This window comes from Eutrigla gurnardus, assembly GCF_963514095.1.
Source record: "Eutrigla gurnardus genome assembly, chromosome: 8".
In the NCBI taxonomy this organism is placed as follows: Eukaryota; Metazoa; Chordata; class Actinopteri; order Perciformes; family Triglidae; genus Eutrigla; species Eutrigla gurnardus.
In genome coordinates this window covers 26,726,467-26,739,401 of record NC_139922.1, presented here as the reverse complement: position 1 = coordinate 26,739,401, position 12,935 = coordinate 26,726,467, and the positions used below count along the sequence as shown (strand labels likewise).

The window sequence follows — 12,935 nt, the reverse complement described above, 5'->3', positions numbered from 1 at the left end:
AGCTCCGTTATGTCCTCTGCTTCATCCCCGTGGCCTACTTCTCACCGGCGTGCTCGCTGCCTGTGTCATGTAACACCATGTGACTTGTCCGATGCCATGCTAGACCCCATGAATACTAACGCTGTGTCTTCATGTATGTTCAGGGTAACTTCTTCCAGAACATTGGCTCCATTACTCTCTTTGCTGTGATCGGCACGGCCATCTCCGCCTTCATAGTGGGAGGAGGGATCTATTTCCTGGGGCAGGTGAGGATTGTAATCGTGTCTGTCAGCGACTCCGGCACTGCCAGGGTGTGTTCAGAGACACCGCGTCAACTGGATTCAACATTTTCAAGTGGTGTTGTTGCAAATGGCCATTGTTATCGCTGTCACATCTCATATGTTGCAATCTTCATGTCTGTTTTTTTGTCTTCTCAGGCTGATGTGATCTATAAGATGTCTATGACTGATAGGTGAGTCTAGTGAGGTGACATTTCATCAATAATGGCTGCATCACCACATTGCTGCTGTATACATGCTGTTGTGAAATCCAACACTGTCCCATCTGAGTTCATGACATCATCCAGCGGTTCTCAGTGAATTTCACTGGGCTGAGCTTTAAGGTGGACCAGCGGTATTCTCCTTAAAATGACAAGCTACTCCTCTGAGTCTCCTTAGCTTCTTTTTTTTAAATTGATTAATTGATTTGATTGATTTAGTGTAACTGATAGTATGGTTACTCTGGTCCGTTTGTATCAGGAAAAACACAAAGATGGATGTTGCCAGAGGTTATCTAAATTATTGTTGGAACTCTACTGATATTGTTAAGTACTTGTATAATTATCGGTATTGGAAAGTACTGAAATGTAAGTAAATGTAAGTGTTGTTCTGGATCGGTGCATCCCTAATGAACCTCTAGGGAAATAGAATATTAGTGTTTTATAATAGCCTCTTCAGTCCACCTTAAGGGCCAAGTTCTCAGAGCCTTCATAGTTCCAGGGAACAGTTTAATCTGTCTGCCAGAGATGACTGACGTAAGCACCATGACCCCCCCCCCCCCCCCCCCCCCCCAAGGGTTTGTTCTTGGCCTTGTTATTGTTTGGTGTGTAATTATTGTTACACAGTCGGCACGAGTGTGCGTTTTGCGTTCAACCAGGGGTTTTCTCTGTTCGGATACGCTTCCCGTCCCGTCCGTCTGGCTTGTTTGTGTTTCTGAGGAAAGAAACTGCTGAACGGATTTTAATGAAGTTCTGTGGGATTCAGGATCCGAGCCAAGAAAGAGCTGATTGGATTTTGGTTGGGAAAGTCCCAAAACGATCTGATCTTTTATTCTTTCTTGGAATTCTCTCTGCTTTTGAATCTTAAACAAAAGAGTCTTTAACCACTCGCCCTCCCCCGACAGTAATTTAATCACAATGTTCCTAATTTTGCGCTTGACATGTGGAGATTAGCCGGATAAAATGTAATTTAGTTTTGGTTTGTTTATCTATTTGCACAAGTTACAAGACAAACAATGCATTAAAGGAGGAGCTAAAATGGAATCCATGAGGTGAAATGCTGCAGATGCAGCCTATTTGACACACACCTCCTGAGTGCATCGTGTCATTTTAACACAATTTTGATGAGACATGCATCCTTTTGCTGAACCGTAATATTCTGGGACAGTAGTTTATGGAATCTCACAAAATCCGGGCGATTGTTAAAATCATTTTTAGGATTTTGCAGATTGAGTGAACACATGCTTCCTCGTTAGTGATGCGTTTCCTTTTCCCTTTCCTTATCTTTGGTTTTTGAGCATGTTAAACTGCCTGTAAAAGTGTCTCATGAAATGACTCCTTTGCGTTGTCTTTCTGTAGCTTTGCCTTTGGCTCACTGATCTCAGCTGTGGACCCCGTGGCGACCATCGCCATCTTCAACGCCCTCAACGTGGACCCGGTCCTCAACATGCTGGTGTTTGGCGAGAGCATCCTCAACGACGCCGTCTCCATCGTCCTCACAAAGTAAGACTTCCTGCCCTCGTTGTCGGGATTGTTAACTCTCCCGAGGGAAAACATTGGCACATTTACACATTTGCTCATGCGTGATATTTCCCCAGGTTCGCACCGCCAGCTGTTATGAAAGGCTCTGGCATGCAGCACGGCAGCTGTCACACACTTAAACACTCAAAGTCACCGCTACATGCACACGGTGTGATGTTCCTGTTGTCATTTAATGGAAGGAGGCATCTGTGTGTACTTTCTTACATCTGTGCAGTTCAGTTCATCTTGCTGTGACTCATAAGTTCCCAAAGAGGCCGATCACACCGAAACGCGTCGCCGGTTGTTGCACGTTTTTCCTGCAGATTTTAGACGTGCATAAATATTTTCAACTTCTCAGTGCCAAGCATATAGTCGCACCTCTCGTCAGTGTCTCACTCGGCCCCGGCAGCCAATCAATTTCAGCAGGAGGCGGGATTTACTACTCAAAGAGGACCTATGATGCTTCTCTTTTCCTTAGCGTGTTATATGTCGTTTTTTTAAGCATGTAAAAGGTTGCAGCAGGAGTTACTCTCCCCTCACAGAAACACTCCTGAATTCCCTGAAATGCACAAGGTGGTGTTTCTGGTTTTCGTTATCTGATCACCTGCTTGCATGAATTCACATTCATCTTATTGATTGATCGATCTGCCGCGGTACAGGAAGCCTCTCTCACACACACACACACACACACACACACACACACACACACAAGGTGACACATTTGTTCCTCAGCATTGTAAATGTCAGATCAGGTGTCGGCATGGCCAAACAACCTTTTAAGCCCACCTGCTTCTTGTTGATCTTAACAGGAAGTGACCTATTTAAGCACCTTCTGACGTGCACTTTGTGGCAACACCTTGGTTACAAATGCAGAGGATGTGGGTACATTTTTCATCAAACTCCGTCAAACGTCCAAAATCTGCGACTTAATATACTGAAAAATTTAATTAATTTACAACCTGATGTTAAAATGGCCATTAAAAGAAATAAAATACATAGAATATAAACTTAGAATCAGAGAAATCACAGTAAACATCACAGAACTAGTCACGTTACTGTCGTCACGGTATCTGTGTCATATCAGAAAGTTCCAGTAATGAGGCAAGAGAAACCCGCCCGCATGTTTCAGTAGAAATGTCACCCGACTCCCAGCCGTCACAGCAGTCAGTCTCATCAGTTTCACTATCTCAGAGTCGTTAATGAAGATGGCTGTGTATCAACAAACTGGTGACCACACACACACACACACGCACGCACACACACCAACAAATACAAGAGCTAAACGTTGTCAGACCAGTTTGACGGGAACAGCAGCCTTTGTTTTCCTGCCGTGCTATCTGTGGTCTGCGTTCCTTATCTCCCCTACTCACCAGCAGCTAAATGTGCAAAGTGATCTCAAGTGTCCACGCGCCCCGTACATCGTACCATCGCATGAATAATGGATGGGCGGTGCAGTCTGCACGTTGTTAGCACCTCGCAGGCCGGCCTTCTGAGGAAGCTGCTTTACAGTCGTTTTGTAACAGCCGTGCAGCTAATGCTAATGGTTGGGAGCTTGTTATTAATGCGCTTTGAAATCTGATTAATCAGCCTGACTGTTTGGATGAGCCCTTATTATAAAGAAAGTAAATTGTGCCTCTGAGACCCGTGGGTCTGTAGCGGGCTCAGTCTAAATGCTGGAGTTAAGGTACTGGTATCATATGAAACTAGATGACCTCATGGATCTATTGGTGCCAAGTAGGTGGGACCAGTAGGGGAGTTTTCAAAGAGCACCTCTCCTTAAGAGATGTCCACCTTTTCAAAATATGGTGTATTTGAATATTTCTACATAGTCCCTGAAAAAGTCTTGAATTGCATAAGTTGGGACTCACTGGAAGCGTGACTCGTGTATGATGTAAGTGATGTGACCTGTTGTTAGCTCTGTGAACAGCCTCATGTTACTCTACAGCCACAAACAGGAGGCCTGTGGCATTCAGAGGATGGGTCGTTTTCATAGTTATATTGACAATACGTTTGTGAGCCGGCTCCAGAACACAAGTGTTCCCCATCCAGTCGCCCAAAGATGCGATTCTTGCAGAAACCTCGATGTCAAACATTTTAGAAACCAAATCCCCAGCATGGATTCTTCTTTGAAGTTTTTTAATATATATATATATATATTTTATCATAAGCGGTAAAATAAATGTTAAACTTAAACCATATTTAAAGATTGATAGGATGTATAACACTTTTATGTAGCGTCTACTGTTGACCTGATATCTCCCCATAAAGATCCCCGGCCCCTCTAAAGAAAATAAAATAAAAAACACATCTATGTTAGTCTGTAAGAATCAAATATAGATATAGATTGTCTGCGTTCTACTATTGAGCGTTAACGTGTCTAGATGTGAATAAAACTCACGCTGCCCTTTTAAGACGTGTGCCTGACATTCAAAAACACATTATTGTGGTACTCGGAGTATTCAGATATATATGCCGTGTTTCATGTTCTTCATTCAGCCGACCTCTGATCCGCAGCATTCTGATGCACACACCTCTCACACATGCAATGTCTCAGTGGTGGAGTTTCTCTTCCCTCTAGGGTCGGACCGAGGTATTACAGCACAGGATGTGCAACTGCAGCATTATAGTTTCATTTATCCTTTTTTTGTATCTCTGTGTTTCAGCACAGCCGAGGGCTTCTTTTCCCGGCCTGACAACTCCGTGGTTTCGGGCTGGGAGACCTTCGTGCAGGCGTTGGGTTACTTCCTGCAAATGTTTTTCGGTTCTGCTGCCCTGGGAACGCTCACCGGACTCATCTCGGCTCTTGTATCCAAAGTAACTTTGTGTACTTGTGTGAGAGAACTTTGAAACTGCTGTTATCTTATTTAAATTCCCTAACTGCCTTTTTAGTTTCTGAAACACTTTGATCTGAGGAAGACTCCGTCCCTGGAGTTTGGTATGATGATAATCTTTGCGTATCTTCCCTACGGCCTGGCAGAAGGCCTCAAGCTGTCTGGTGGGTGCACACACTGCCATGCATGCGGAAATGTTTCATCTTCATTATATTTAACTTAAAAGGACTTTTTTTCCCTCCCCTACAGGAATAATGTCCATCCTGTTTGCGGGAATCGTGATGTCTCACTACACCCATCACAACCTGTCTCCCGTCACCCAGATCCTCATGCAGCAGACGTTGCGCACCGTGGCCTTCATGTGTGGTCAGTGACTCACCGACACGGATGTAACGGGTTGGCGGAGGGATACAGCTGCGAGGCGGCAATAAGTTCTCAAACACTACGTTTTCATTTTCTCTCCAGAGACATGCGTGTTTGCCTTCCTCGGCCTCTCCATCTTCAGCTTCCCTCATAAATTTGAAATATCTTTTGTCATCTGGTGCATAGTAAGTGGTCTTTTATTGTTTTTGAATGTAACCTGAATGATTTAATGTCTGCTGATGGTTGGCATCATCGTCAGGGTGACGCTGCCGTTCTCTCCGTAGGTCCTGGTTCTCCTCGGCCGAGCCGTGAACATCTTCCCTCTGACGTTCCTGCTGAACTTTTTCAGAGACCACAAGATCACGCCCAAAATGATGTTCATCATGTGGTTCAGCGGTGAGATGACAGGGTGAACTTTTGTGTAATGGGTCACATGACTGACTGATGGGTCAGTGTTTAACGTACCACCAGGAAATATCTAATTTTCATATTATGTAGTGATATAATGATGATTTAAAAGCATAATAATGCAAATAAAACCACTCAAACAGCAATGCAATATTAGTTATTAATAATGCTCAGATATTTTGATTGGAAAGTGCGTAAAAAACATTACAGTCACGTCCATATATCATACATTAAGTCCCTTTAAAGAAAACATTATTGAGGTAATGACCATACATCCTACAATAATTCAACAACATAAATATGGTGATGCGTCATAAGATCAGAAAATAACGCATTTTTGGGACATTGGTCATGTGGGCATTTTTCACAAATTTCTGGACAAACCAAGTTTATATGTCCAGATTCCAGTTAGGGTTGGGGGTTCATAGATGTCTTTATACATACAGTACATCTATATATCTATATATTAGTACTGAGGATATTTAGTGTTCTTGGTCCGGCAGGTCTGCGAGGTGCGATCCCGTACGCTCTGAGCCTTCACCTGAGCCTGGAGCCCATCGAGAAACGCCAGCTGATCGGCACCACCACCATCATCATCGTCCTCTTCACCATCCTCCTCATGGGGGGCGGGACCATGCCACTCATTCGCATCATGGACATCGAGGAGAGCCAATCGCGGCGTAAGAGCAAGAAAGACATCAACCTCAGCAAGACGGAGAAAATGGTAACGGCCCAAACACCTGGTCTGCATCGTTTCTGTCTGCTGTCAGACATTCATCCTTCTCTTCAGAGGGAACACAGGGCTGTTTTGTGGTTCGGGTGAAGGACGCTAAGTCAGCAGGGAGCTAACCAGCCTGAAAAACTCGGTCAAGCTCAGTTAACAATCAACATTAACACAGTTTCCCAGACCCAACAGAAGATGAGCTGCTGCCGTTAGTGTTCCAGTTTGTTTTTGTTGTCTCTACCAGCAACCACATCCAGCAGCCCTCCACTCCACTCATCCCTTTCCGTCTATTAATCTAACATCTCCTCCTCCATCTGCATGTCCTTCCTCTCCAGGGTAATACCATTGAGTCTGAGCACCTATCAGAACTGACAGAGGAGGAGTACGAGGCCCACATCTACCAGAGACAGGATCTGAAGGGCTTCATGTGGCTGGATGCTAAATACCTCAACCCCTTCTTCACCCGCAGGCTCACCCAAGAGGTAAGTGAGACCATATCGCTCACATACTGTATTATCTTCCTCTGTTCGGCGTCCAATAAACCAATATGCTTTGTGATACAGAAAGCAAGCAGTAAGCAGCAGCAGTGCCGCTGTGATGAGATCCATTATTCTTTTATTGAGGTTTATGGGAGGTTGAGAGGTGCTGATGAGACTGTTATGGTGCTACTAGAGGTGTAACGATTAATCGATGAATCGATTGTCAGTCCTATAGATTCTACTAAATGGATCTGCTAAAATAAATAAATAGAATGAATCGTTTTGGCTTCACCAATAATCTATATAAATGCATTTAATCGGATGAATCGTGATTCTTAATTATGATTAATGTTTTAATAAGTTTAAGACACTCTCTCCCCTGCCAGCAGGTAGTCTACTGAATAATGTTAAAAATAACTGAGCAATGTTTAATTACATTTTAGTATTCAGCATAAAATATTATGCAGGTTTACTTTTTTATAGAATAAATATGTTATTTTTCACCTTTCAGAAGAATACAGATAGTCTCACTCGCATTATTGCATGTTTATTTAATGGATATAGAATTTTGGTTACAAGTTACTGAATCGAATCGAATCGAATCGTTACAACAACAAAGAAATCGTCCTTGAATCGAATCGCCAACTACTGTATCGTTAATCGAATCGCTGTGAAGCCAAAGATTCACACCCCTAGGTGGTACTCATACACACCTTGTTTTCTTGGCGTATCGTGAGATGATCACTACGGCTGTGACACTGCTCGCTTTGTTTTACTGTTTTAAAAAAAGCTTCATGACTCACTTTGTGAGCTCGGCTAGCGATCCTGTGAGCCGATAAAACCCAAGTGGATCCACTTCCTGGTCTTGCTCTGTTGCATTCACTGTAAATACAAAATTACAGCGTCCCAGGTCAGGCAATGCCACTGAACATTCCTTTTGATAAAAGGAAAGTTTGTCATTTTGCATATTTGGCCTGATATTTTGTAGCCAGCTCTGTTTTTGTTTTCTTGGTATTTTATGTGAAATGAAACCTGAAATTTCGTCGACACCTCGACCGAGTTTGCGTGAATGTTTTTGCACGTTCCTTCCTTTTAGCATGATTGTGCGTGGCATGTGTTTCTTACAGGACCTGTTGCACGGTCGGATCCAGATGAAGACCCTGACCAACAAGTGGTACGAAGAAGTCCGGCAGGGACCCTCGGGCTCCGAGAACGACGACGATGAGGCGGAACTGCTGTGAGCCTAGGCTCTCTCTGTGTGTGTGTGTGTGTGTGTGTGTGTGTGTGTGTGTGTGTGTGTGTGTGTGTGTGTGTGTGTGTGTGTGTGTGTGTGTGTGTGTGTGTGTGTGTGTGTGTGTGTGTGTGTGTGTGTGTGTGTGTGTGTGTGTGTGTGTGTACCAGCGCTGCGTGACAGAAGTCAGAATGTGAAACTGTAACGCTGAATGAAGCCAAAAGGGAAAACAATCTGTGAAAATTATATTTATCATATAAATGGCGTCTAGAGAGGCTCCGTCACGCGACTGCTGGTGTTCCAGATCGGACGTTGTTGCTGGAAAAAATATGCACGAGGGTCAATGACGAGAGAGACTCTTTTCTTTAACACAGTTTGAGTTGTGCCATGAATTACACATGAAGTTCAATTTAGAATATCATTTTACATGTCAAGATAGTTTGTCATCATTTAGTTTTGTGTACGTCACCAACATCAACACAGCCGCTAGCTCGTCTTGCTAGCCACCGTAGCTACGTACATCACTAGTGTAACGTTATCTTACTGATGTGTGTTTTATGCAGCGACTCTTTTTCTCACTCGGGAACAGAAAGAAGATCGGCCTCCTGTCCGGTTTCACTCACTTAAATGAACATCAAATGTGTAATTCATGGACCAAAACAAATTCTTTGTGTTGCTGTTGACTTCTACACATATTTTATTTTTAATAATAAGATCCCATCTTGGTCCCGAGGAAGAGGCGGGGCTTAGCCTCTCTGTAGTAGTTTCTTTGTGAATGTGGCACCAGAGGGACGTTTCCTACGTAAAGCAATACTCGAGCACCTTTTCCCTTTTTCTTCTTTAAGGTCAGCTGGACGTTTACAGGATGCAGCATTCATTAATATGATTAACGTTGTGATTAGCACCCTTGGAACTCGATTTGATTTTCTCCAGATCTCCACATTCGTATGCGTTAGGGATTCTGGGATAACTTATTCATATGTAATGAAGACGGAGTCAGGCTGCCGCTCCCGCAGAGACGCAAACAAAGACAAATGCAGGAGACGCTTTGAGCTAATTAAAAGTCTTTGGGGTAAAACGAATCATTTTCAAACCATGGAACGCCAAGCTTACAGGAAATGACCTTGGTTTATGATCATAGTTGCTGTTTGGTTTCCCGTGGTGTTTATTCTCCGTCTGCGGCGAGACTCTGTGGTGAACTTGAAATGTTCCTCATGAAGATGCACCGATGAATGTTTGGGGAACTGGGGATACTGTCTTGTGAATGTTGATTTATTTGTTTTCTATTTATTCATCAAATGTTGACTTGTTTGTTGGTTTAAGACCTTTATACGAGCTCTATGAGCACTGCAGGATTACAGATCAATCTAATAAAAACAAATGGATAAACTATGTATGGAACGCTGCTTTCATGGGAGGAGAGTTTGCCTTTTTACAAACGTCAGAACAGAACTGTGAGGTGAGACCCGACAGACAAACATCTGGACTACATTTGTCTTTTTTATATATATTTTAGGAGGATATTAATCACTTTTACAAAGGCATCACCTTTATACATTTTATGATAAATAAACCTGAGTTAATTTAGGAGAGTACTGGAATACTGAATAATAAATAGGAACTGCAAATCACCTGAACAAGGCTGCTCTTCCTAAGTGTGTATTTTCAGTCTGCCAAAATAAAATTGGATGTCGTCCATAAAAACAATTAAGTATAAAAAAAGGTACCGTGAATGACACAACTCTTATAAGATACTATGCAAGTTAAATAAAAACCTCAATGCCACCTTCACACCACCTCATTTATGTTTAATATTTCTGACATATATTTAGAACAAAACCTCTGCATATCTCGTTGGGTGATAATGTCATTGTGCTGCTGGAGCGCTCGTTAGCAGCGTGTGCTAATTAGTGCATAGATTGTAAATGGGGAAGCTATAACGTAAAGACAGGAAGCCTGGGATGACTTGGACTCCATAAAAAGGTTAATGTGTCCTGCTGGGGCCGGCATCCTGTAGCCGACAGGCTGAGCTGTCCAACCCTCCAGGGATCTCATTAGGCTCCTGGGGAAGACAAGATTACTGCGTCAAAGTCGGACGATGGCGCCGGTGGTTCCACACTTCCAGTCTAGGCCACGCCTCTTATAGGCATCGGGTCGTCCGTCCGTGAAACCTTTAAGAACGTCCGGAGAGAAGAAAACGTGCCTTTTCAAAATAAACTTCATTTACGAGACAAAACCACTTCAGGACCATTAAAGTGGGACATGAGAGGAGGCGGGACATAACGTTGGGAGGAATTTGATTGGATCGTTCCACCTAGTTCTGCAGATGTAGATACAGTTGGAATGATGGATGGATGTAATTGGCTGATATTGTCAAGTGTTTTTCCAGGAAGACGTACATTTTGGATTTTGATATATTAATAGATAGTTTTTTGTCATTTAATTTATGCATATTTTGTTCGACAGGCATGTGATCTAAGAGTTGAAAAGGCATTTCTCCATTTCATTCCCATTTTTAGGAAAAGAGAACGGTTGACGTCAGCTGACGTGACAAAATGTCAGCCTTTTGCTTTTAATTTGCACAGGACACGAACGGCAGTCTCCTGGGTGAAAGTCCCATGTTTGTTTCCACCTTCCCTGCTATAAAGTTAGTCTGGCTGCTTCACAGAAACACTGCTGGCTGGAATAACCACCAACCAACCAAACTGAATGGACACCAATCTGAAAACGTCCATCTGACCTGAACGCATCACAGAGGTCAGTACTTTGTTTTACTTTACTTTTGTTCTCGTAAATCAGACTTCAGACTACATGATGTACATTTGCCTGGTAAGTTTTGTAATAAGAGAGTGCCACCAGTAGGGGGAGGTCTAAACCCAGTGTTGGGCCATGAAATATTAATAATCCAGAAGATGACACTGCTACATTATTTACTGTGCATCAGTCAGTTACACCTATTTAACTCTCCACTGTGAATTAAATGCAGTTCCACGTGCTTGAAATGCATGTGATAGTATACAGAAGTCTGTTTTTCTGCCGATGCAATGATAAAATGCACAAATGTTTATACCCATTTATACCTCAGCCTTCATCTCTCAGCTGAGTGTGATGTGGATTGTTCTACTTTACTCAGATGAGGATCTAACACTTGTTTTTTTTTTTTTAGCTCTTACTTTATCAGCAATGATACGTTGTGGTTTCTTTGTTTCCTTCTTTTGACAAATGTCCTTATTGTAAGTCGCTTTGGACAATAGCGTCTGCTAAATGACCTAAATGTAAATGATTGTTAAATTACAGACATTTTAAAGAATAGACGTTATCATGAAACATCCCTGGTTGCTGAATTTAATTAAACATTATGTTTAAATATGCAAACGAAGCATCATCTAATGGTAACTTTTGACGAATCTGCAAACAGACACCGTAGTTTAATAAACACCTCAATGTGTATTTGGGATGTTTTCTTACCACGAGTCTGAAAAAAAAGACGTGATGGAATCAAAACAGTCCAAAATCTCAATTTCTTTACCAATGATTATTATTGTTATACTGTGGTGCATCATCAACATTTAAAAAGAAACAAACAAGAATTTTCATCCCTCATCTTTCGTCATATTGACGAGATGAAAATCATGTTTCTCTGCTCAAACAGTCACATTAAAAGTACGTGTGTTATCGTGTTTTTGGGTGGATTCGCATTTCTTGTAGGACATCTTCTGGTGGGGAAATATGTACACTAATGGCAAGAGACATTTCAAATTGTGTCATTGATTAAACATGAATTTGTCCGTTTCAAAGACTATTTTTGCACTTGAAGAACGGTTTGGCGGGAGAAGGTGCTGGCAAAGCGAGACTCGACGTGATGCTCGGAGGGTTCAGATTTGATGGATGTCATGATCTTATTGGTTGTCAGAGGTGATGTCATCACACATTTTTGTTGTCATTGTTTTCTTCTTTTAAGGTGAACAACATGACGGGAGATTCTAATCCTCCTTCTTTGTCTTCCTGCTGATAAAAAGGTAAGATAACGTTTCTTTTCTGATGGAATGTAGCTAAGCTAGCTAGCTAGCCTTGGTGACGTACATTGTGTGAGACGAGAGATGTAGTTTAACACAAAACTTGATGTTGAAGCAAAGTGAGACTTTCTTAACGTGCAAACGTATCTTTTAAATTGACAAACATCGTATGTCGTTGTCTGCTGCTGCTATGAAACGGTAGTTTGGAGGGCAGACGGAGGAAAGAGAAGGAACTCCATGTTCCAGCTCTCATGCATGCTCTCCGTTTAAAGTGCAGCTACAACACCTTAATGTCCGTTTAAAGTGCAGCTACAACAAACGGATGCTTCCGGAGTAAAGAGGAATAGGCGCTCCACTCCACCTCGGCTTCTCGTCCGTCTACTAAATCCCACTTTTCTTTTTATCCTTGTGTTTAGTCGCTGCTCCCAACGTTATCAGGTATTGATTAGTTTTGTCATGAATTCTCCGGCTCAATATGTGATAACGTGACAGGTTCACTCCTGAGAAAACTCCTAAAGTCATTTTATGTCGACTGAAGAAGAGCACGTTTGATATTCAGTGGGTTAGAGTTACGACGAGTCTGTCCCGTTTAAATGTGGCCGACTCATCTCCCAGGATTCATTGCGTGCCGGCGACGATTGGACTTTAATCAACAAGGCGTCTGCGAAGCAGATCAGCAGCAGAAATACACTCTCGCCTGAAATATATCACGCGGTGATGGCGCCCGCCGGCGCTGAAGCAATAAAATCAAAAGAATAAAATATGATCTCTGGCTCCGTTTTAATCAGGTAACGCCTTTTGTACGCTCTTTCTTGTCAACAGCCGCTGGTTGCTAGGCAACGGGAAAGGTGATGCAAACAGCAAATCCTCTAGAGTCTAAAGGACCC

At 42.6% G+C, this 12,935-nt stretch overlaps 1 protein-coding gene across 1 annotated transcript in view; it reads left to right on the top strand.

The window, feature by feature from the left end:
- The window catches only part of slc9a8 (solute carrier family 9 member 8), a 21,186-nt gene extending 11,760 nt beyond the window's left edge, over window positions 1-9,426 (top strand). Inside the window, exons 6-16 of the mRNA XM_084014543.1 lie at window positions 144-245; window positions 417-451; window positions 1,835-1,978; window positions 4,660-4,801; window positions 4,886-4,991; window positions 5,077-5,193; window positions 5,293-5,375; window positions 5,475-5,586; window positions 6,102-6,322; window positions 6,658-6,804; window positions 7,929-9,426. Of these exons, the coding sequence (XP_083870669.1) occupies window positions 144-245; window positions 417-451; window positions 1,835-1,978; window positions 4,660-4,801; window positions 4,886-4,991; window positions 5,077-5,193; window positions 5,293-5,375; window positions 5,475-5,586; window positions 6,102-6,322; window positions 6,658-6,804; window positions 7,929-8,042 (1,323 nt within the window). The 3' untranslated portion in view covers window positions 8,043-9,426. The remainder of the gene's footprint in view (window positions 1-143; window positions 246-416; window positions 452-1,834; window positions 1,979-4,659; window positions 4,802-4,885; window positions 4,992-5,076; window positions 5,194-5,292; window positions 5,376-5,474; window positions 5,587-6,101; window positions 6,323-6,657; window positions 6,805-7,928) is intronic.
- The last annotated feature ends 3,509 nt before the right edge of the window (window positions 9,427-12,935 follow it).